General features: G+C 47.0%; 1 protein-coding gene across 4 annotated transcripts in view; it reads left to right on the top strand.

Moving 5' to 3' along the window:
* The window catches only part of ADAMTS17 (ADAM metallopeptidase with thrombospondin type 1 motif 17), a 354,869-nt gene that overhangs the window by 97,382 nt on the left and 232,861 nt on the right, over positions 1-24,626 (top strand). For all 4 annotated transcript variants that reach the window (XM_060096914.1, XM_060096913.1, XM_060096915.1 and 1 more), the window contains one exon: positions 1,183-1,226. In XM_060096914.1, the coding sequence (XP_059952897.1) occupies positions 1,183-1,226 (44 nt within the window). The remainder of the gene's footprint in view (positions 1-1,182; positions 1,227-24,626) is intronic.

The following is a 24,626-nucleotide window of genomic DNA, read 5'->3' as shown; positions in this document are numbered from 1 at the left end:
ATAGGACAGAACGTGCTGTGGTTTGGAGTGGAGGTAAAAGAAAAGCTGATGATATTACATTGCCTTCTTGTCATTGTCCCCAGTGTGAATGGCAGATCAGGTCCTTCCCTGGGAATAGATTTTTGACAGAGAGTAGGAGAGGAATTGAGGACACTGAATGCCGAGGTGGGGATGGAGTGTCAGAAAGGGGAAGGTATTATCCCACGAGGAAAGGCGATATGTGACCCATCCAGGACCTGCCACTTTCATTGACAACTTGGCTTAGTGCCAGCCTGACCCATTTTTCTTCCCAGAGAATTTTTTAAAAGTGAAATGAGAAGAGGTGCCTTCAGAACACACCTTTTCAACCTGAAGCTGCACTGGCATGTGTTTAGAGAGCTGCAGATGAGTGGGTGCTTTCTACCAGTCCCCACGGTATGCCATGAGAAGGTGAACATGGGACCAGGCACTGCTGTCCTCACCCAGTCCTGGGCAAGATACCTCCCCAACCAGCGCTCTGGTCAGCTCCCATCTAGGGAACTCATGGGCAGAATAGTGGGAATGCTCCGGTTTTGGAAAAGAATGGCCCAGATTCCTCATTTCATACCTCACAGGAGGCCCTTGTACTTGCAGAACCGAGGCTGGATCAGATTTCAAGCATCTTTGCTGTTTCATTTGTCCACAGCCACACACCTGGGAGATCCTAGGGAGCTTTAAAGAATACAAGTTTTAGAAATGACTTTTTTGTGTGTTCTCATGTAAGTGATACACGGTCATTCCAGCATCTAAAACCAGTTGCTGCCCAAGTAGAGTAACTTAGGAGGTCACTATGTTTGATGATACTGTATCACAGTTTGATGATATTGACTAATAATTATCTCTGATAGATGACTTGGTAAACATCTTCTGAAACTTTCAGCGTTGGAAGGAGTCCTTCCAGCAACTGAGTGTTATTTATGGAATATTTCAGCTATGAAAGGAGGATCTTACTCGGGGTAACTGGGCCTACCAGTTGGAAATGTGGTTAATCTTGGCAAACGCTGCTAGTTATTCTTCATTATAACAGGTGGCAACTAAAGTGATAACTTTGTTATGGGCAAGACGAGTAATCAAGATTAATTAGATTAATTGACAATATTTTCTTCTCCTATTCTTGGAGGTACTACACACACCTGACTATTTCTTTTTTTAAAATTTTTTTAGGACAGATTTCTGCGTACACAAAGATGAACCTTGTGACACCGTTGGTAAGTTTAGAGTTAAAATAATAACTCTATACCCTGTGATAATGTGGACACTTGATAACACAGTCTGAAGGAGCCATCCTCAAACAAACCCTGCCTTTTCTGTTACCTCTTTTTTTGGTAAATTTGGTTTCTGATTTTACTTTACTTTTCTTCTTTCCTAAAAAGTTTTGTAGTTGCTTATGGCAGAAGGCATCTAGACAAAGCGTTAGTAAGGAAGATATGAAAAGTTCAACCAAAGGAAGGAGCCCTCAGGCTGTCCTGAAGTGACTGTAGTTGGGTTGCATTTGTCTCTGAGCCTCTTGATCACCAGTGCAGGAGGGGGACCTCACTGAATTACACAATTGTCATGAGACAGAAGCTTCACCAAGTGTCGTAAGGGGTGAAGTGTGACTGCAGGGTTGTGGGACTGGTGTCCTTCCACAGCCTCGGCACCAGGCTCATTGCTTTCTGGTCAGATAGAAGTGGTGCTGACACGCAGTGCTGGCAAACACAGTTTCCCTCTCCCCCTGCCCTTCTACCTACGCCTCCTCCCCCACCTTCCCCTTCACTCGCCATTTCCTTTCTCTCCTATCTTCAGTTATATCTGGCTTGCTCTTGAACTCTCATAGGTTTCAAATTGGAACCAGTCTTTGAGTGTAGGAAGAGAGCACTTGGTTAACAGAAACCAAGAGGGTTTCCAGTTTTGTCTGCTATAGCACAAACCTCTGTTCACTAAGAGGTTGAAATATTGCACCACCAAAAGCAAGGTTTGAAATTGAACGTGCTTAGAATTGTAGGAAAATTGAAGGAAAACAGTATAGGATTGAATATATATTATTGTGGAATTCAAATGTTAAAAACCTGTGCTTCCCGTGGAGTACTGGCAGCGGGTAATCCCGGGCCTTCTCTCTGGCTCTGCCAGGTACAAGCTGGGTGACGTTCAGTAAATCTCCATAATCCATAAAATGGTCCCTTTGGACTAGGTGACTTACAAGGTCTTTCCAAATCTAGTAGAATGATACCTAGCATTTATGTCACATTTTAGAGTTTCAAAATGATTTTTTATACTATACTTTGGCAATCCTCTAGACACATCTGAGAGCTAGGTGTTAAAAACCAAGTAACCAATCTGTGCTTCATTATTTGGGGGCTGTCTCCATAACAGAATTACTAGGCAAATGCAGTGTGAAGTAATCTTTGATAGAGGGTTAGCTGATGCCCGAGTCTAGTTGGGGCTGTAGAGGGCTGGTATATGTCCATCTCTGTCCACTGCCATGGCTGCGAAGACCGGTGCTATCCAGAGGACTGGCTACTTCTTCCCAGTGTTCACAGCTCAGCTCTGACACCTCCACACTTCACCCAGGAGGGACTTCTGCTCCCGGCCCCTCCTCTCCCTCTGCTTACCCCTGCGGAGACATGAATCTGTCGTACTGCCCTTGTCTGCACATCTTCCTTGGAAGACTGTGCTACACAGAGCAGAGTCCGGCTTTAACCCATGTGTCATATCCTTCAGCGCCTGGCACAGGGCTGGAGAGGCTGAGTCACCACTGTTGATCCAATGAAGGAATAAATGAATGAATGCAGATGAAGGAACTACAGTATTTTTGAGTAGTGTGCATCTAATGCCCCGGTTTTCTTTCATGTGATTTAGAGCCAGCTTTCATTTTCTTTTGAATATGTAACTTTCATATATCTGCGCAGACAGCTAGCTCTCTCAAGCATCCTTCCCTCCTCTAAACCACATCACCACACTACTTGTATTCGTCTGCTAGTGCAGCTGTAACAAAATACCACAGACTGGGAGGCTTAAACAACAGAAATTTATTGTCTCACAGTTCTGGGGGCTGGTTCAAAATTGAAGTGTCAGCAGGGTTGATTTCTCCTGAAGCCTCTCTCCTTGGCTTGTAGATGGCCATCTTCTCCCTGTGTCCTCACATGGTCTTCCTTCTATGTGTGCCTGTGTCCTAATCTCCTCTTTTTATAAGGATACCACTTATATTGGACCAGAACACCACTCTTATGACCTCATTTAATCTTAATTACCTCTTCAAAGTCCCCATCTCCAAATACATTCACACTACGGGTTATGGCTTCAACTTACGGTTTTTCAGGGAAAACAATCACAAAACCTACATGGTGTTTTATTAGTACACATTTGTCTTAATGTGTCATAATTTACTTGTACATATTATCAAGTCAGTAAGAATAATGGGTAATTTGATAAAAATAATAATTTAAAAACTGGGCTTATGGCAATCTTACAGCAGTTTCATCCAATTTATTTCTGTGTTTTTTTACCTTTATATTTTGAAATAATTATAGAATTTCTTAAAGTTGTCAAAATAGTACAGAGAAGTCTCATACCGATCGTCCAGCTTCTATGGTAACATCTTATGTAACTATAGTGGATTTCCGAAACCAGGAAATTGATTGGCACCATGCAGTCAACTAAACTACAGATCTTACTCAGGTTTCACTGGTTTTGCACGCACTCATTTTTGGTTATGTTTTTACCTGTTGTTCCAAGACATTTTATCACATGTGTGAATTTGTCCATCCACCTTAATAATCAGGAACAAAACTGGTCCATCCCCTCCAAGCAGCTCCCTCGGGCTGGCCTTGTAGAATCACCTTCTCCTTCCCTCCCTTTCCCTAACCTTGGTTACTACTTATCTGTAATCCATCATTGTAATTTTGTCATTCCAGCATCCAATTTATTTTTGTATTTTGTTTTGATTCCACAGAATGGAAAAATAATCTGAATCTCATAAATATGTGGTTGCCAATGCTAAGAGATTTTGAACGGCTGCCTTCAAATCTCAGGATCCAGCTCTAGCAGGAAGGGCTGTGACCTGAGTTTTTTAGAAAATGAGATAATCTGGTACCTTGAGAAACTGGGAAAGCTTGGGGGTTATCAACATCTTATGTTTGGTATATAATAGTGTTTTTTGTTTGCTTTGTTGTTTTAATTAAAATAAAACGTACAGATAGTAAAGAGTATAAATCTTGATGGATTTAAAAAAGTTATGCCTATACTTGTTTTTTAGTTTATCTCTTATTTGTTGAAATAGTTGTAAAGGAGTGTTTTGAATTCTGTTTTAATCTATTTTTTTAAATTGTGGTAAAATATATATAACAGAAAATTTACCATCCTAATCATTTTTTTAGTGGACAGTTCAGTGGCATTAAGTACACCCACATTGTGGTGTAATCGTATGCCTGTATTCTCAGACAACTACTCAGATTAAGATATGGAATGTTCTCAGACCCCAGAAGGTTCCCTCATGCCTCCTCCAAGTCCCCCAGAGATGCCCCCAAAGGTAACCTACTGTTGTAAACGTTTTAATCACTGTTTTTTTAATAGTTTAATTTTTAAAAATAGTTTAAATTTCAAAGTTAAATTTGAATGATTCATTTGAAGAATCTCTGAGGTAGTGGGTGGAGTTTGGGGTTCCATGAATAATATTGATACTTCCCCTCTATACTGCCCAGTCTGCATTAGCCCAGCTCATCAGATAGGATTCCTGACTGTGGAAACAAGCAAAAAGGGCATGGGGGCCTCCCTGGTGGCGCAGTGGTTGAGAGTCCGCCTGCCGATGCAGGGGATACGGGTTCGTGCCCCGGTCTGGGAGGATCCCATATGCCGCGGAGCGGCTGGGCCCGTGAGCCATGGCCGCTGAGCCTGCGCGTCCGGAGCCTGTGCTCCGCAACGGGAGAGGCCACAACAGTGAGAGGCCCACATAACGCAAAAAAAAAAGGAAAAAAAAAAAAAAAAAAGGGCATGGATCAGAAGGGGGACTGCCCCTGAGGCTGGAGGACCAGGTTGGAACACAGCCAGCGCCTGAGGGAGCCCTGGAGGGGGGGAAGGCTGCGGACCCCAGGCAGAGGTCTGCATCCGGGCTGAGAGGAATGGCGCTGTCTGCCCCACAGCCACCGTGTCACTGGCTCCCCGTTCCAATCTTGCTCTCAGTCACGTGGCTGCCTCTTTCTACCCCCATCTGCATGGGGGTGAGGGTGGCTCTGGCCCTTTGGGCTTCCATAGGGAGGCAGCGGCACCTCCCACAACGAGTGCATGCAAGGTGGGTCTGTAGAGGGGCTGCTTTACGGAGGAAGGACGATGCTGGACGGCTCAGAATGACAGTACCCACTACATCCCTGATCTTTTCGTAAAGGTTGAAACCCGAGACAACGACACATCCTCTGTGCACATGGCAGGGGTCCTGCTGACACAGGTGATGGGGTTTCCCTGGCCCTGATTCTAAGGTGGTCCTGACTCCTGTGGGAGCGAGGCCTCACCAAGCTCCTCCACCCTGGCTGGCGGCTTGACTGAGCAGACAAGTGGACACACTTTTAAAGATTCACACCAGACAGACCCTCCCTTCCTCTTGGGCCACTATGGAAGGGGAAGGGGTGACACTTAGAGGTCTTGCTCATCTCCACCGTGGGGGAAGACACACACAAGGAGAACTTAAGGCAATTCTTAAGGCAGCAGGATCTGGGAAAACAGGCTTCTTCCCTAACAGAAGCAGCTGTCCTCTTACTGTGGTTCCCACTGTACACATTTCAGACTTGCCTTTCCGGGGTGTGGGCTTTTCCTCTGTTGAATTGCTTCATCCTGTGTGATCTGCTTTCCTGCCACCATCCTAACAAGAAAGCCTCCTACGTGAGAAAAGGGTGCCCAACTTCCAGGATTGTGGAGGCTAGAAACCTCTGGAGGCTTTTGCTGGCCCTTTGCCCTCCTCCTCTCACACCCCGGGGCCTCTCTGGGGTGCCGGCCTGAGCAGCCATGTCTAACCACAGCCTGGCTGACCAGACACGTCTTAGTTACGGTCAGGGGGTGTGGGGCGTTTGTCCTGCTCCTACCCCCGGCTGCAGGCTGAGCTATGGTGATTTTTTTTTTGACAGCCTAATTCAGGCTTTATGAATTTAGTTTTAATTATTGGGATTTATCGTTTTCCTTACTTGGTCTCATAATAGTTTTTAATTACTGGAAAAGCCTTCCTTTTCCTCCCCCAGGAGAGGGATGTGATGGTCCTACACAAAGGAAAAATGGATATATTCCACAGCCTCGTGAAATGTATCACACAGAAGGCCAGGGAGAGGCTGTCAAGGGGGTCCAAGCCCGGTTGGTGTCCTGGGGCTCTGCTGCTCTGACATGAGGGTCCCTTTCCACAGCTGTCCCTGAACTTGGGCGGAAGGACCGTTCCTAGCGTGGCCCACAGCACTGGAGCTGAGCTCCCTGAGAGGTCTGGCCGGACCAGGGGGCACTTCATAAATGTGGCCACTGACGTCCATGCAGTGGGTCTATCTGTGAGGGAGCTAAGGGAGCATCACTGACAGGATGAGTGTGTCCAGGAATGAAGCACCTCCTTCAGAAGTCTGTTTTAGGCCAGCCCTCCATGAGGCCATGGATGTAAAATGTGCTGGGGAGCCAGTGAGAGGCGAGAGAGGCTGGGGTACAGTGTCGCAGTGCTGCGTCGGCTGGGTTTTTATTCACTGAATGTGTCATAATTTAGGGCTCAGACAAGAAAGTAAGGCCAAGTTTTATGTATAAAAACAAACATCAAAATGTATCTGTCTGGCTGTACATTATCCCCTTTACAGTGGTCACCCTGGACGGCCATTTGCTTGTTCCAATCCCAGTGCTGTGGCCAGAAAGTGTGGACACCCCCTTGTGGATTTCCTTCAGAGTGAGCCTTCATCTTCTATCTTTTCATGGTGTTGGTCAAACTTCATTCTTCGAGAGTGGTTTTGAATTGTGGAGGTGTCAAATGTTCTATTCGCTGGATGAGGCTGAAAAATATTGTTTGAGGTAAATACAAAAGTTTTATTAGTCAGCTTCGGGTTTCTTTGTTTCTGAGGGCTTTCCTATATGTTCGTTCCACTTTACTTGTTATTCCTTGGGACCTTACAGAAGTCACGGTTCACTTTTGCTTCAAGATGGTTAGAAGTTGTCTCAGATGATTGCCTTCAGGGGAAGCTGCCCCATTGAATGAACAAGTCCTGAGGGGTCCATCTCCTTACCTCATACCCATCTCATGTTGGGCACGGTGCACCCTGCTTCAGTTTCAGGCTTATCCACACCATGTCTTTCGTGTCTACTCTGAGAAGCTTACAAAGGAGAAGGCTTAACATTCAATGACATATTAGTTGTCCCAAATCAGACAACCTGAGGTCTTCAGCAAATTCATCTATTTGTCAGAAGTTATATTGGTATTTATAATAATGCTCTAGACCATCCTGTGATTTTTGAGAGGTTTTATGAACAATTTTAATTTTGGGAATAAAATACGCAAGCACCTAGCAATCAGGGGTTCAGACTGTTTGGGCAAGTGCTGCCTTCCTCATCATACAATAAAAAAAATAGGTCATTCCCTTAAGAGAGTTAGGAAATAGAGTTACTGTGAAAGCTAAAAAGTATATACAGTCTTTCCTCGGTATCTGTGGGATTGTTTCCAGGACCCCCGTGGATACCAAAATCCGCGGATGCTCAAGTCCCTTATATAAAGTGGCCCAGTACACTCAGCCCTGTGTTTCCTCAGGTTCTGCATCTGCAGATTCAATCAGCTGTGGATGGAAGGGCTGAGTGTACTTGAGTAAACTAACTATTTCTCTCACTGTTAGGCCTTAAACGTAGGTAAAGAGTATTTAATGAAAAATGCCAATTAAGTCCTGTCTGGACGTTGGAGATGGTCTTTTATTTTATTTTTTTATTTTTATTTTTTTGTGGTACGCGGGCCCCCCACTGCTGTGGCCTCTCCCGTTGCGGAGCACAGGCTCCGGACGCACAGGCTCAGCGGCCATGGCTCACGGGCCCAACCACTCCGCGGCATGTGGGATCTTCCCGGACCGGGGCATGAACCCGTGTCCCCTGCATCGGCAGGCAGACTCTCAACCTCTGCGCCACCAGGGAAGCCCGGAGATGGTCTTTTAAAAGACCCTTTGTAGGAGCTGCCGTTGCCTGAGGGAAAAAAAAAATGAGGGCAAGAAAGGGGTGGCCACGTGGAGTTTCCTCCTGGTCACCTTGTATGGCTGTCCTATGGTTTGGCTTGAAGATAGTGACCGTGGTGAATAAAAATGTGAGTGTGCATGTGTATGCACCTTACATATGTACATATACACATGCCTAGGTGCATGTCTGCACATGGAAGTGTGTGGTGTTTACACTTTCTGTACCTTAAAGTCTGGAGGGCTTTCTTTGTTGCTGTAAGTTCCCCAGAAGGGAGCCCTCCGGAAAAGGGAAAACACAACAAGAACCAGGGCAGGATTTCTGTTTGGGGCTCAGCAGCAAGTCCACACTGAAACCAGTGGCCCCACGGGACCAAGTTCAACTTTTCTTCTTCCTCATGCCAGGGTCATGACTAAGGTTACATAATGGCTGAAGTACATTTAAAAATGGTGAAAATAAGCGGGTATGTTTTTGCATGGGGTACCTTTGTTCTGGAACTACATGGGAGACCACAGAACACTTGGTGATGCTTGAATGCCTTTTGAGATGGAGAGCAAGAGAGCTGAGCGAGAAGGAACTGACCTCTGCAGCGTTTCCAGCTATGGCCCTTCAGATGTAGGCTGTGGAGCCCCCTCTTACCTTCAGGTTGGCAAGTGGGTGGCTTGTGGGAGAGTTTCCTTCTGGAGGCTGCTGGGTTGCACCATTGTGGGTTCTGTGCTTGGGTGGCCCACGGAGGCAACTCTGAAGCAGATGCCCTTCCAGTTAGGTGGTCCCTAACCTGCGGGAGATGTCAGTGACATCGGTGTCTGGCCACAGACCACCGCCCTCTTGTTTAGTGCAGGCCTCAGCATGACATCAGCAGAAGGACTGTGTCTCTGTTGTTCCCAGATGCTTCCACCCTCATGGCCCAAGAGTGCTTTATGATTAGCTTGGAGAGAAGTGGGAGCCTCTCTGCCTTGCCAGACAGCTCTTACTCACTCATGTGATGCTGAGGCAATTTGCTAGAAACACAAAACCCCTCCCGGCCTGGGGGAAGTGTGGGGGAATAGAGTCACAAATGGGAAACCAGGCCTTTCTGAGTTGCCTTCTGTGTAATTGTGAGTCCCAAAGCCCTCTGGAGCCTTTGGGAAGCCCCTCACTGAGAGCAGGAGGAGTGGGCAGGAGAAGTGAGGGCCAGGCTCCTCTGCAGTGGGTCCTGCCCTGGCTGTCAAGGGCCCTGAGCCAGGGAGGTGCCCCCACCATGGCTTCCTTTCCAGTGGCCCTCAGGGTGGTTCCCGTTCACCACCTGCAGCCCCTCATCTGCACAGTAAACGCTGAATCTCCTCGGGCTGTGGCTTGGCTCAGTCCAGGAGTCTGAGCATCGTCTCTGTGGGGAGACCGGGGTTCAGATCCTGCTTCCACCACTGTCCTGTGTGAGTCCCCTGATATCTCTGGCTCTGTTTTGTCCTCTGTAAAATGGGGATAATGATACCCAGAGTTATTGTGAAGGTTAAATGAGGTGATCAATTGCATCCCTTAGGATGGATATTGTCAACAATAACAACAAAAAGCTTGCAGAAAATAACAAGTATTGGTGAGGATGTGAAGAGACGGGATCCCTTGTATACTGCTGGTGGGAATGTAAAATGGTGTACCCGCTATGGAAAAGAGTATGGTGGGTCCTCAAGAAATAAAAATAAGATCCAGGAACTCCACTCCTAGGTATCTACCCCAACGAAATGGAACTTGAACAGATGTTTGTACACCTATGTTCATAACAGCATTATTCACAATAGCCAAAAGGTAGAAGCAACCCAAGTATCCTTTTATACATACACAGAATAATATTCAGCTTTAAAAAAGAAAGGAATTCTGAGATATGCTACAACATGGGGAAAACTTGAAGATGTTATGCTAAATGAAATAAGCCAGTCACAAAAAGACAAGTACTGTGTAATTCCACCTAAAATCCCTGAGGAGTCAAATTCATAGAGACAGAAAATAGATTAGTGGATGCCAGGGGCTAGAGGGGAGGGATAATGAAGAGTTAGTGTTTAATGGGTACAGAGGTTCAGTTTGGGAAGGTGAAAAAGCTCTGAAGGTGGATGGTGGTGATGGTTGCACAACAATGTGAATGTATTTAATGCCATTAAACTGTACACTTAAAAATGCTTAAAATGGTAAATTGTATGTTGTATATACTTTACCACGTTTTTTTTTTTTTAAATGCTATGACCAAGGAAGCAAAGTAATTACTTTTATTCAATAGTACTTCTTCTCAAAGATTTCTTCCAAGAAAAATGGTGAAGATGAGAGAAAAAGTACAGTTTCCAGAGAAGGGGGTCCTCATGCTTTCCTCCCTGGGAGGCCGGGTGGCAGTGAGGTGCTGCAAGAGCTGCAGGGCCCTGGGGTGGTGTGGGGGGCAGAGCAGGGAAGGAGGGAGGAAAGGAAGGCTAGGAGAGGGCGAGGCTCTGGGTGTGGAGAGAGAGTGAGGAGAGAAGACGGCATATGAAGAAATGTTGCTGGGGGCTTCCCTGGTGGTGCAGTGGTTGAGAGTCCACCCGCCGATGCAGGGGACACAGGTTCGTGCCCCGGTCTGGGAAGATCCCACATGCCGCGGAGTGGCTAGGCCCATGAGCCATGGCCGCTGAGCCTGCGCGTCTGGAGCCTGCGCTCTGCAACAGGAGAGGCCACAGCAGTGAGAGGCCCGCGTAATGCAAAAAAAAAAAAAAAAAAGAAATGTTGCTGGAGGGTTGAATTAGAGGGCCCCTTCTGATGTTCTCAGAGAGATGCAAGTAGGGATTAGGAGGCCCTTTTTGGTTGTTAGGCTGTGCTTCTTTGGCTTAGATTCCAGAGCCAGATTGGACCTTGCAGGCACTGAGACTTAGTGAAGTTACTGCTGATATTTTTGGACCTTGGGCCATTCTCATCTACGTCTGGCATTAAAATCATCACTTTAGAGTCGAGCCAAGAGTTCACTTTCCCAATGACTGCTCAGTTGTTGCACTCATGGTATACAGAGCTAGGGTTGGTCACACTCAAGTCATGTGATGCTCAGAAGTAACCACAGGGGCAGGACGTGTGTGACCCTCTGGAGGTAGAAATGCAATTTAGGGGAGAATGTTTGCTGCTTGCATACTTCAGGCAGTTCACTGGGATTCTGTGGTGTCTGTGAGCTCATTAAATTGAAGAACCCCCAGCTCTCCCATGTGAAGGTTGTTTCTGAGTTTTTAACCTCAGTTTCTAAAAATATGCAGCTTAAGAGACAGGAGTGCTTTACGAAGGAGAGAGGAGGTTATGTCAGACCAATCTATTGGTCTGTTCTGTTGCACAGAGACCAGATCTTGGCCTGGCTGTTATTTTGGGTTTGAGTTCCAAATGCCTTTGGAATTATTGGCGTAGACAGCTTGGATGAGAAGTTACTGACAAGTACTGTTGTGGGGGAAGAGCATATTATTGATGTACAGGAAAAGGCTGAATCATGGTCAGGAAGGGGCTGAGTCATGGTGAGGAAGTTCTGAGTTCATCAGGAAGGGCTGAGTCATGGTTAGGAGGGCACTGAGTCCTGGTGAGGAAGGGATAAGTCATAGTCAGGATGGGGCTTAGTGATGGTGAGGAAGGGCTGAGTCATGGTGAGGAAGGGCTGAGTCATGGTGAGGAAGGGCTGAGTCATAGTGAGGAACGGCTGAGTCATGGTGAGGAAGGGCTGAGTCATGGTGAGGAAGGGCTAAGTCATAGTGAGGAACGGCTGAGTCATGGTGAGGAACGGCTGAGTCATGGTGAGGAAGGGCTGAGTCATGGTGAGGAGAACACTACGTCATGGACAGGAAGGGCTGAGTTGTGTTTAGCACATGTTGCTGACACAGTCCAGGGTGTTATGGAAAGACTGCTAACTGATATCCACACCTATTTTTTTTCTTCCTGGATGATTAAATTTCCCTACCGTCCTGGCATTAGGTGTGGCAAAAGTGACTGCTTTGTCCACTGGAATGGGAATAGAAGTGATGTGCACTATTTCCAGGGCTGGCCCCTACAAACCTCCTGTGAAATGGTGCTTGAGGCTCTTCCTCTGTTGGTTGACTGGCTAAGGCCCAACCAGGAACCAGCGTCCTCAGACCCTGAAACATTGGATGTTACGTGAGTGAGAAATAAAGCGTCTGAAGACACTGAAATTTGAAGTTTTGTTTGCGACAGCACTTACCTCGAATATCAGAAACGCCAAAGGCTGAGTTGAATATAAGACCCTACCCCTGAGGTACTTTAAGGTCTCAAGGCAGCGAAGACTTCATCTCTGTGGGGACTGAGAGGACAGCAGCACCATCTCCACGTTCAGGCTGAAAGAACGGCTTTGGCAGGTGAACCACAGGGCCTGGTAGAACAAGGAGCAGGGCCCAGAATCTTGAGCAGTTTCTAGTGAAGAATTAAAAAGCAGTCTTGGACTTGGAGGGGAGGAAAACCTAACTCTTATTTTCTTCTACCCATCTTATGTGCATTAGCTGGGGCCCTTTAAATTAGACTGACAAAGGACAAATTAACACCTGAAAAGCAAACACAAGTTGACTAATGCATGCATCATGCATACACATGGGAACACCCAGTGGGGAGTAACTTTAAGGGGTGTTTAGAACTTGGGCTTGTATAGCATCTTAAAAAAGAACAGTAAATTTTTTTCTTTTTTTGTCTGGCAAATGACCTACATTCATAAATATTTATTATGCTGTCTCCAAATAGGTTTCTTTTTATTTTAACATCTTTATTGGAGTATAATTGCTTTACAATGGTGTGATAGTTTCTGCTTTATAACAAAGTGAATCAGTTGTACATATACATATATCCCCATATCTCTTCCCTCTTGCGTCTCCCTCCCTCCCACCCTCCCTATCCCACCCCCACCATCCCACCCCTCTAGGTGGTCACAAAGCACCTAGCTGATCTCCCTGTGCTATGTGGCTGCTCCCCACTAGCTATCTGTTTTACGTTTGGTAGTGTATATATGTCCATGCCACTCTCTCACTTTGTCACAGCTTACCCTTCCCCCTCCACATATCCTCAAGGCCATTCTTTAGTAGGTCTGTGTCTTTATTCCTGTCTTACCCCTAGGTTCTTCATGACCTTTTTTTTTTTCTCTTAGATTCCATATATATGTGTTGGCATACAGTATTTGTTTTTCTCTTTCTGACTTACTTCACTCTGTATGACAGACTCTAGGTCCATCCACCTCACTACAAATCACTCAGTTTCATTTCTTTTTATGGCTGAGTAATATTCCATTGTATATATGTGCCACATCTTCTTTATCCATTCATCTATCAATGGACACTTAGGTTGCTTCCATGTCCTGGCTATTGTAAATAGAGCTTCAATGAACATTGTGTACATGACTCTTTTTGAATTATGGTTTTCTCAGGGTATATGCCCAGTAGTGGGATTGCTGGGTCGTATGGTAGTTCTATTTTTAGTTTTTTAAGGAACCTCCATACTGTTCTCCATAGTGGCTGTATCAATTTACATTCCCACCAGCAGTGCAAGAGTGTTCCCTTTTCTCCACACCCTCTCCAGCATTTATTGTTTCTAGATTTTTTGTTGATGGCCATTCTGACCGGTGTGAGATGATATCTCATTGTCGTTTTGATTTGCATTTCTCTAATGATTAATGATGTTGAGCATTCTTTCATGTGTTTGTTGGCAATCTGTATATCTTCGTTGGAGAAATGTCTATTTAGGTCTTCTGCCCATTTTTGGATGGGGTTGTTTGTTTTTTTTTGTTATTGAGCTGCATGAGCTGCTTGTCAATTTTGGAGATTAATCCTTTGTCAGTTGCTTCATTTGCAAATATTTTCTCCCATTCTGAGGGTTGTCTTTTTGTCTTATTTATGGTTTCCTTTGCTATGCAAAAGCTTTTAAGTTTCATTAGGTCCCATTTGTTTATTTTTGTTTTTATTTCCATTTCTCTAGGAGGTGGGTCAAAAAGGATTTTGCTGTGATTTATGTCATAGAGTGTTCTGCCTATGTTTTCCTCTAAGAGTTTGACAGTTTCTGGCCTTACCTTTAGGTCTTTAATCCATTTTGAGCTTATTTTTGTATATGGTGTTAGGGATTGTTCTAATCTCATACTTTTACATGCACCTGTCCAGTTTTCCCAGCACCACTTACTGAAGAGGCTGTCTTTTCTCCACTGTATATTCTTGCCTCCTTTATCAAAGATAAGGTGACCATATCTGTGTGGGTTTATCTCTGGGCTTTCTATGCTGTTCCATTGATCTATATTTCTGTTTTTGTGCCAGTACCATACTGTCTTGATTACTGTAGCTTTGTAGTATAGTCTGAAGTCAGGGAGCCTGATTCCTCCAGCTCCATTTTTCCTTCTCAAGATTGCTTTGGCTATTCGGGGTCTTTTGTGTTTCCATACAAATTGTGAAATTTTTTGAAAAAGAACAGTAAATTTTAAAGAAGTAAATGGACAAAGGAAAAGGACTTTGAGTTTCTTGGGTGGCAAATTGTAAGAAAGCATATATGTGGGAGACCTAATTGTACATAAGGGCTATGTAATGCAAGGTTTGTTAGAGTCCTCTGGTGCCACCTCTGGGCTGATAAGTGTCTAGGGTTATCTCCAGTGATTAACTTCTGTAGAGAGGGCATGAGGGGACACCTTTACAAACTTATGGCCTGCTTTTAGGCAGATGAGGGGAGGGCAGAGAGCTTTTTTGTACCTGTATATTCTCAATTGCCTCCAGCTCAAAATAATCCTTATGCCAAAGTGGCACATTTTGGGGTGGCATGTTCTGCGACCCTTCAGACTTCTCTGGGATCTTGAGGGAAATTCCTTCCGTTGTTGAAGATATTTAGGGCTGAGGAGGGAAAAGAGGCCCCACGGTTGCTGCTCCTTGAGAATAGTGCTGAGGACAGGCAACTCACAGGTACTGCACAGCTCTGCTACACAGATGTGGTCTAGATATGGACCAGCAGCTTCCTAGCCTTGATCAGGGGCCCAGCGCCAGTCCTGGGTGTGAGGTGGAGCCCAGAGCCCCTCATGTGTCTCCCAGGCAGCAGCTAGGCACATGAGGAGTCCTGTAACAACTGGACCACCCACCCTCAGCATTTTCCTGACCCCAGTGTGAGGGGAGCAGGCTCACTGATGATCCTGGATGGCCTTGAACTTTGGGGTTGGGCATGCTCTGGTTTTGCTGTGATTGAGCGCTAGAGAGATGCCCAGTGTCAGCTTTAGCCTGGAGACCACCCCCTCCGTCATTGGACAGAAGGGGGCGATCCTGAGGGTGGGGCTCATTTCCCCAGAGGGTTTACTGTTTCCTTGCTGGAAGGTTGGAAGGCTCTGATGGGATTCACGTTTGACTTCTTGTCAAGTCAGCTACACGAAGGCGATGTGTCCTTGTCCACCCTCTTCCTAGCTGCATCAGCCTTTTCTCTCTGCAGTGCCCTGGCCCTCACTTGCATAGCACTAAGCAGGCCAAGGAACCTGGTGGCTTAGTAGATGTCCACGGGTGGCCAAGGGGCCAGCCTCTGTGGTTCTGGAGCACTTCTCCAGGCTCCCTCCTTCAGCGCTGGAGAGGCCCCCTTGTCCACTCACTTGCACAAGGGGTGGCCTCTTCTTGCTTCTCTGCCTCGTTACATCTTCTGTTGGTCAAGGGCATCATTTTCCTCAGCTCGGGCTGCTATAAGGAAATACCACAGATGGGAAGCTTCAACAACAGACAAATATTTCTCACAGTTGTGGAGGCTGGAAGTCCCAGATCAAGGTGCCAGTCAACTCAGTGTCTGGTGAGGACCCTCCTCCTGGTGTGCGGACGACTGCTGTGTCCTTGGGGAGGGCAAGTGAGCTCTGGTCTCTCTTCCTTTTCTTTTAAGGACGACTGTGTGTCCTCATGTGGGGCATCACCCCATGATGCATCTAAATCAGATTACTTCCCTAATACTATCACATTTGGGGGTTAGGGCTTTAACAGATGAATTTGGGAGACACAAACATGCAGTCCACAGCAGGCATCAATGCAGTGTAACGTCTCACAGGCCTGGGGGTGGTGCCAAGACCCAGGCCTTCTTAGAACTTAGCCTCAGAAAGTTGAAGAGCTTTGCTTCCAGCAGAGCCTTCTGCTGTGCCCTCCACCTTCCCTGCTTGATGGACGGTACCAGTGCCACTCTTTGTCCTGTCATCCTGGGTGGCGATGGAGGTGTTGCTGAGAGCAGCTCCCATTTGTTGAGAACTCCCGTGTCAGATACTTCATGTTTTTAATTCATGTAGTCCTCACATTTCTATTAGGAAGTGCTGCTGTAATCCCCACTTCACATGCGGGGAAGCTGAGGTACAGAGAGGTAAATAACTTGCCTGAAGCCACATAGCTTGTAAGAGGTAGAGCCAGCATTTGACCCAGGACAGTTCAGTTTCAGTCTTTTGTTTTCTTAGCTGTACTTTTCTCCTAACTATATCTTGCCTTTCAATAACGTTCTAAGAGAGGTATTATTCCTCTAACGCAGATGGGAAACTGAGTCTCCAAAAGGATACATTTCTTGTCTGAAATTATACTGTTAATGAGTGATAGCTGGCCTTGAACTCACTCACTGTAAAGCCTGAGAGTTTAACTCCCACCTCTCCTCCTGCCAGATCTGTGCCCATTCATTTTTCTCTTTCTGCAAGTATATATCACCCATTATTATTTTTACCCAGTATTTTTTTCTTTTCATAGTACAAATATGTACTATTTGCAGAATGGATCTCTGTCCTCTCCTATATCTTGCTTTTTCAGCATTCATACTCATAAGTATTCTTTGAGAACCTACTGTGGGCCAGGCACTGCTCCAGCCCTGGGGATGCATAATGTACAAAATAAATGTCCCTGTTTTCATGGAACTGACATTCTAGTGGAGGCGATGGATATGTACTATCAGTAAGTAAACTCCAGAGTAGGGATAAAGTGATAAAGTGGAGAAACAAAGCAGAGAAGGGGGATAGGAAGCTGATGGGGTAGGACTTCAGATTTTAGCTTGAGTGGCTGAAGACTTTGCTCGGAGGGTGATTTGGAAATCAGACTCTCCACCTGTAATGCCTTTGGCAGGCCAGGACTTCTAGAAGTGCTGAGATTAACTCTGTCGTCAGTATGAATCTCTGAAAGCCAACGAAGGGTCCCCAGGGTGAGCAGCCAGGGTGGACAGCTGTTCCCCAGTGGGAACAAGTGTGGTGTCCCCTGGGCCCACTCCCCGTGCAGTACTCCTAGCTCTGCGTCTCAGCCACAGTCAGACCTGGATTTGAGTCTTCATGCTGCCACTTACTTGACCTTGGGCATATCAATTAATAAACTCATCAGTTCTCAGTTTCCCTGTCTGTATGAGATATCAACATCCCCGCTGCAGGCCTGCTCTGAGAAAATGCCTGTGGAAACCGTAATGCAGGGTGACTGCTCTGTACATCTTGTCTCTGCTTCCTTTCGGTGGCCACAGGACATTATGCCCAGCCACCCCCATCCTGTCATTGTGTGGTGGGTCTTCTGGGAAGGGCACTGGGGTGGGGATTCAGCAGCAGGTCGGGGTGAAGGCTCTCCAGGCCTCTCCAGTCTCAGTGTGAGCAAAGACAGGCAGGCAGAAGGTAGAGGCTGAGGGTAGGGGGCCTGATGTTTAGTGAGGGCCTCCCACTTGCCAGATGCTGTGCTGGGGCCTTGTGTGGAAGGTACAGCTTCCAATTTACAGATGGAAAAACCAAGGCAGAGTTACTCACCCGAAGTTGCACAGTGAGCAAATGTGGGCTGACCTGACACCCACCTTATGCTTGTGCTGGAAGGGGTAAGGTGACTCTGGGGCAGAGTTTTGGAGGCCTGGGGGCCCTGGGGAGCCTGGCTCGCAAGTTTGAATTTGAGTCTCGTGGTAACAGGAGCCACCGAAGTGAGCTTATCCCACATTGTCTGCAGAGAAGAAGAGAGGAATTGGAGCTGGGATCCAGGCATCCAACCACAAAGTTCCCTCCTGTGACAGAGCCAGGTTTGGCTCAGTTCTTGGAGAAGGAGGGGGTGGAGCATGGGACAGGTAGTTGAAATTTTTATATAATAAAGATTTAAAGAGGGTGCATATAAACTGTATGGAACCAAGTCAGATAGGCTTCTTAGATTAGCATGCATGGGAATCACTAGGGTGTCTCCTTAGAATGCGGATGGCTGGGCCTCACCCCCAGGCTTTGGATTCAGTGGGTCTGTGGAGGGCTGGGTGATGCTGATGCTTGGTCTGGGGACCATGCTTGGAGAACCGCTGCCTTATGTGATTGTGGCTAGGGTCCTTGATTTGCTTGTTATGGTTTGTTAATTAGCAACAACAACAAAAAACACAGTGACATGAATATAGATGTTGTGTAAACATCTTAAACATTTACTTTTGTACAAAAAGCTGTGACGATGTGGGTTTCTGAGTTACTTCCTATGTTCTCTCCATTTGAGCCTGTAGAACTCTAACAGCTGACCCATGTTAGGGATGGTAATTGAGTCAGTTGCTGGGGACTGTGGACATTTGTGATAATTAGGATATTGACTGTCAGCCAAGGAATCAGACTTGCCCCAAATGTTCTGCCACATCGTCAGATTTTCCATGAACTTAGTACTGATTGTTAAGAGGGGCAGAGGGAGTGGAGGTTTCCAGCACAGCCTCTGGTTTTCCTCTACCTGGTTCAAATCCCAGCTCTGCTGTTCACAGTAGAACCCTGGGCAGTTTGCTTGTCCTCTTATTTCAGTTTCCTAATCTGTAAGATGGGGATGGTAGTAATTCTTACTTGAGTAGTAGTCGTGGAAAGGAAGTGAGGCATTTGTTACAGGTAGAGGGTCTAGAACTCATGGTAAACGCTCCATCACTGCCGGCCGTGGTGGTCTTGTTTCAGTGCCCCCTGCCCAACAGGTGCAGAACAAGGCCCTGAAAGTCCTCAGTGGTGCTGTTTGGGAAGAGGGATGCTGGAAGCTAATGGTTCTCCAAGGGTGATCCCAGACCACAGCATCAGCACCACCTGTGACGGTGCAAGACAGGCACATTCTCAGGCCCCATCCAAGCCCTTCTGCATCAGTATCTCTCTGCTCAGTCTGTATTTTCATAAGCTCTCGGGGGATTCCAATGTACACTCAAGTTTGGGAACTACTGATCTAAGCCTTGGCGGTACCAGAGAAGCAGGAGGACTTAGTTCTCCTGGCTCTGTGTGTGTGTGTGGAGTGTGGGAGGGGGCAAGGGGAGCTTTACCTGAGAGCCTGGGGAAGCTAGACACCCAGAAGCTGCATTAAGTAACTGGCCAGGCAGCACGATAGACTCCTAGCCCCACCGTCAGCACCTCTTACTTCCTGCCCAGGCTCCGGGCATGGCTTTTCTGGCAAATGGAATCTTAGTCATATCACTGCTGACAGACGAGAGTATCCCTGAATATCATTTCTCCCTTACATTTCCCACCCCCTGAGGATCTTCTGGCATCTGTCTCACCGTGGGGCTGTTTAGACCTTCGTCTTCTCAAATTGCTGAAAGGTGCTGCTTGTATAGCACAGGTCTCCTTTCCCTTTTCCCACGGCATTCCAGGGTTTTCCTCCATGAAAATGATTAGTGCGTTTTGCTCTGTTTTGCTTTGTTTTTTTGCAAAGGCAATTCAGTTGAATGCTTCCCCCCTCAAGTTGCTTTTCTCCTGTACCCCAATGTTCTCCTGTGACATTGTCTCCTGTACCCCAGAGTTACAAAACCAAAAGGGACCAAACAGCTGTGCAGGGGTTGCAGTAGGGGTGCCTCGGGAGCAGCGGGGTGGCCTGCTTCTCTCCACCTTGGCTGAGCTGCTGATTAGATGGAAGGGTTCCTGGGGAGGCAGGGCGAGGGGATGGGCAGGAGCCCCTGCGGCCGGCCTTATGGGCTGGTTGTAGCATTTCCTTTGCCACAGGGCTCCAATTGCCAGGATAAACCTACATTTTGAGATAAAGTGGACCCCCCAGATGTCTTCATCTTGGAAAAAGAAATCAATAAGACAGTCTCTGTGTTGGGCCAAGAAGTCCTTCTCCTCCACACTCAGATTTGCACAGGCCTACCTGTGAAGGTGGGAGGGAGCTGGGGATGCAGGGACTGTGCTCGTGCTGAGGAGGCAGGTCAGGGAGCAGAAGAAGGGCTCTGGGGCACTGGCTCTCCTCCTTAGCAGGGTGAGACCTTTCCCTTGCTCATTGATGGGATGGTGATGGGACTGCTGCACACCTTTCGGTGTTGTCAGAATTATGTGAACAAATATAAAGCGTTGGGCACAGCCCCTGCCTTCCTTGTGGGAAGTGGTGGTTGTGATTTTTATTAGCAGTTTCTGGAAGTTGACTGGCCATTTTATGGCCTTTGTTTCAGAAGATGCCTGATACTTCTAATCCACCAACAATTCCCACCCGCTCTGCCCTCAGAACATATTCTTAATCAGACCTCTTTTAGCCACACCTGCCATTCCCCCTGTGGTCCAGGCCTCTGTCACCCTCACCCACAGTGTCTCCAGGCCTCCACAGTGGCCTCCTGAACAGCAAGTTCTTACATGACAGCCAGAGGGTTACTTTCAAAACACAAATCACATCATGTGAGTTCCTTGCTCACAATCCTCCAACGGCCTCTAGAACACATGGCCCGCAGCTCTCCCCTGACCTCACTTCCTACTGCTCATGGCATCGCTCACCTGTGCCAGCCATGCTGGCCTCTGGCCTCTTCCTCCCTTGCCATCTTGTTCTTGTTTCCTAGAACAAGTAGGGAGGGGTGTAGCCAATGGAGCATCTATGTCCCACCAGCATGTTTTTGATTAAGAAGAAAGCGGGCTTACTGAGAGAGTGTATAACCTCTCTGTATGACTTGATGTTGGTCTAGGAATACCAGAGTATTCATTACATATCTGGCACTCTTTTCATCTCTCCCAGGCTTCCAAAGCCCATGGATGGTCCACACCCAGGACTTGAATGTCACCTCTGCCTTTGGGGGGGATGATGCACGTTGGGGAGTGGGGAGGTGGCTGCAGGGGGAAACCAAGCCTCCCACCCTGACTCCACTCTGCAGGCAGAGTCCCACCTGGAGGGATTGGCCTCCTGTGCTGATGTGGGGCTATGTTGGCTCTGCTGAGGAAAGTTTTACCTTCTGAGATTTGTAATAAAATCTGGAACTCCCTTCTAGCCGGGTATCCCCAGCTCAACCTGATTTTTCTGCTTATCTAATTCTGAGCGTAAATTTCTTCATTACTTCAGCTGAGGGAAAACAAATCTTGACTCCTAAAATAATCCAAGTGGAGCTAAGATCTCCTTGATTCATTTTTGTTAATCTATTACATTCTAGCGCAGTTATAAGCAAAATGAAGGTTCAGGAATTAGACATAGAGACTAAGGGAGGAGAATGATGCCAAAGATTTTTTCTGTGTCTGTGCTTAGCCCAAATTTGGGCTCAAAAGAAGAAAAATGATGAGAAATTACTACACATCATTCAAGTCTCCAGGGGATTACTGTAGGATTACATAATACAATCATGGATGCGTCTAAGGCCAGAAAATGTACACTCAAAGCTCAGAAGAAAGCAGACAATAGAAGACCCTTTTGGACAAGACTTAGTGAGTTCAGAAAAAGCCGGCACCTGACCAGCCAAGCAAGTGATTCCAAACACCTCCAGCCCTGAGGAAGCCTTGGACATGCCGGGAAATTACTCATCATGTGATGTCAGCTCTGGAGAAGGCCTTTTTTTTTTTTTTTTTTTTTTTGCGGTACGCGGGCCTCTCACTGCTGTGGCCTCTCCCGTTGCGGAGCACAGGCTCCCGACGCGCAGGCTCAGCACCCATGGCTCAAGGGCCCAGCCGCTCCGCGGCACATGGGATCCTCCCGGACCGGGGCACGAACCCGCGTCCCCTGCATCGGCAGGCGGACTCTCAACCACTGCGCCACCAGGGAAGCCCTGGAGAAGGCCTTTTAATCCTAAACTAAGAGATCAGCTGGTGAAACACTTAGAAATATGGCCCATTTGATTACAGATGGTCCACGGAGAAGAGAGCAAGTTCTTCTTTCAGTAGCTGGCTGGGTCCTCTTCTCTCATCCAGGCCAGGCTGGCAGATAAGAGGTGCCAGTCGTTCTGGTAAGAAGGCAATTATTTATTTACTTATTTTGATTGTAAAGCAATGTTCATTATTTAACATCTTTATTGGAGTATAATTGCTTTACAATGGTGTATTTGTTTCTGCTGTATAACAAAGTGAGTCAGCTCTACGTATACATGTATCCCCATATGTCCTCCCTCTTGCCTTTCCCTCCCACCCTAAGAAGGCAATTATTGTCTGCATAGTTCCAATGGCTGCTTTTTGAAGTAAGAAGCTTAGGCATACTGGGAAATGTCTTTAATGAAATTAGAATTAGCCAGAGATTTAGATGTAGGGGTCATTGCCAAGAGGCATTACACTGAAGCCTCAATTAAACTTTCCATTGGATTATCTGATGATAAGTAGTTGTGCCTTTGGGATTTTATTGTCTTTGATAAATGGCACAGGTTCAGGATCTAAGGCAACATAATCCCTAACACAACACAGTGCTGGAAATAGTGAGACATGCCATCACTAGATACAAACCACTTCAATTACCCTATGGAAGTATTTATCTTCTAAAAAAAATTTTTTTATTATTTTTTAAATATTTATTTATTTATTTATTTTTGGCTGTGTTGGGTCTTCGTTGCTGCGTGCGGGCTTTCTCTAGTTGTGGCTAGTGGGGGCTACTCTTCATTGTGTGCGCGGGCTTCTCATTGTGGTGGCTTCTCTTTGTTGCAGAGCAGGGACTCTAGGCACATGGGCTTCAGTAGTTGTAGCATGGGGACTCAGTAGTTGTGGCTCGTGGGCTCTAGAGCGTAGCCTCAGTAGTTGTGGCGCATGGGCTTAGTTGCTCTGCGGCATGTGGGATCTTCCCGGACCAGGGCTGGAACCCCTGTCCCCTGCATTGGCAGGCAGATTCTTAAACACTGCACCACAAGGAAAGTCCCTGGAAGTATTTATCTTAAAGACTGCTTCAGATTACTTCCCCTCAGGATGTGCGGGTTCTCCATCTGTTCTCTGATGGGAAGGATTTCCAACTTCGAAATTCCTTTTGGTGCCAACAGAGTTCTCAGCACTAGGAGGATAGTGTGGCTTCCTTACACAACTCACCTTGTCACAGCAAACCCCCTCTTCCTCCCCACAGACCTTTCTTGTCCCCTAGCTGCTGTGAGACAGCGTTTGTGATGGCCTCTTAATTGGGTTGCCACGCAGAGTCAAAATACCCATGTCTGGAGGTGTTTGATAGAAACAAGGGCTTTGCTTTTCCTGCTAAGATATGTTTCTGTGTGTATGTATTTTTAAATCTATTTTTGTAATCATCTTTCTTCCAAGTGTTATCATTATCCATGAGGTACCTTCATTTAAACAATAAAAACTTCTGTTAAAAATCCAAAACTTGCTAAGCTTTTGCCGAATGGCTAAAGCTGACAAAGTTAAATATCAGTCTCTCCTGTGTTAACCCAGTGGTAGGCATTAAGGTGATGCCTCTGGACAGTTACACCGTCTGTCTCTCAGGGGATTCTTGACCAACACGCTGTTGCTCTTTTCAAACGGTTCAGTCGAAACTGTCTTCCTCTCCCCTTGGTCTCCTCTCGAGCGATTGCTGGCCTCTGGTGCCTCCTGTTGGGGGGTTGGAGTTCAACCATGTGTGACCTGGCATTGACCGCCTCGCCCCCCAACTCTGTACCAGTATCTGGAGAGTTATACGCTAGAATCTGCTACTGTTCAGTCTGCCCTCAGCCCTTGCACTTGTCCGCTGTGCTCTGTAGAATGTAGAGATCACCATGAGGGCATCAGAACACAGGGCATCAGAAGGCTGTAGCCAGCAACTTTGGGCAGCCATGGTATCATTGCTGGTGTGTTTCTGCTCCTCTTCAAATGATACTGAGGGCTTTTCTCCGTGAACACCGCCTGGTTCTCCTTAAACGCCTTGCTTTGGTTATGCTCCCATGGGCTTGACCAGGAAGCTGCTAGAACTTCAGCATGGGCAGGGCATCTAGAGAGGGGAGCAGGGGGAGTTGAAGCTCTTGGAGCCCACCGGTGTGCCTGCCAGCCTGTCTGCCTAGCTGGTCAAGGGAGGAGGCACAGCCGCATTTCCCTGGGCGGTTACTTCCTGTGACTTTGCGCTGCTGTGAGCCTTTTGTTTCAGCCCTGCACCTGCTCAGGGAGCTCAGTTCAGCACCACTTCGATGCAGCTTTCCTCGCGTTGCCTAACTGCTCTTCAAGGTGGGCGTGTGCGTTTGCTTGGGTGGAGGACGCTCTCTCTGGTGTGGCGGGGGGTCAGCAGCTTTACCGGCACACGCGACCTTTGAGTGGCTGCCTCGCAGAGGGACATTGTGTGGTTCTGTGTGGTCAACAAGAGTGGAATGTTTGGACTGCAGGCCAGGAGACTGGGGCCTGACCAGTTTAGTGGGCCAGGTTCACTGTGCTTCCTGATCCGGGGAGCGTCCTTGCACACGTGAGGTCA

Source organism: Mesoplodon densirostris, chromosome 4 (assembly GCF_025265405.1).
Source record: "Mesoplodon densirostris isolate mMesDen1 chromosome 4, mMesDen1 primary haplotype, whole genome shotgun sequence".
In the NCBI taxonomy this organism is placed as follows: Eukaryota; Metazoa; Chordata; class Mammalia; order Artiodactyla; family Ziphiidae; genus Mesoplodon; species Mesoplodon densirostris.
Note: the sequence above shows the minus strand (reverse complement) of the source record. Positions and strands in the feature narration are given on the sequence as shown.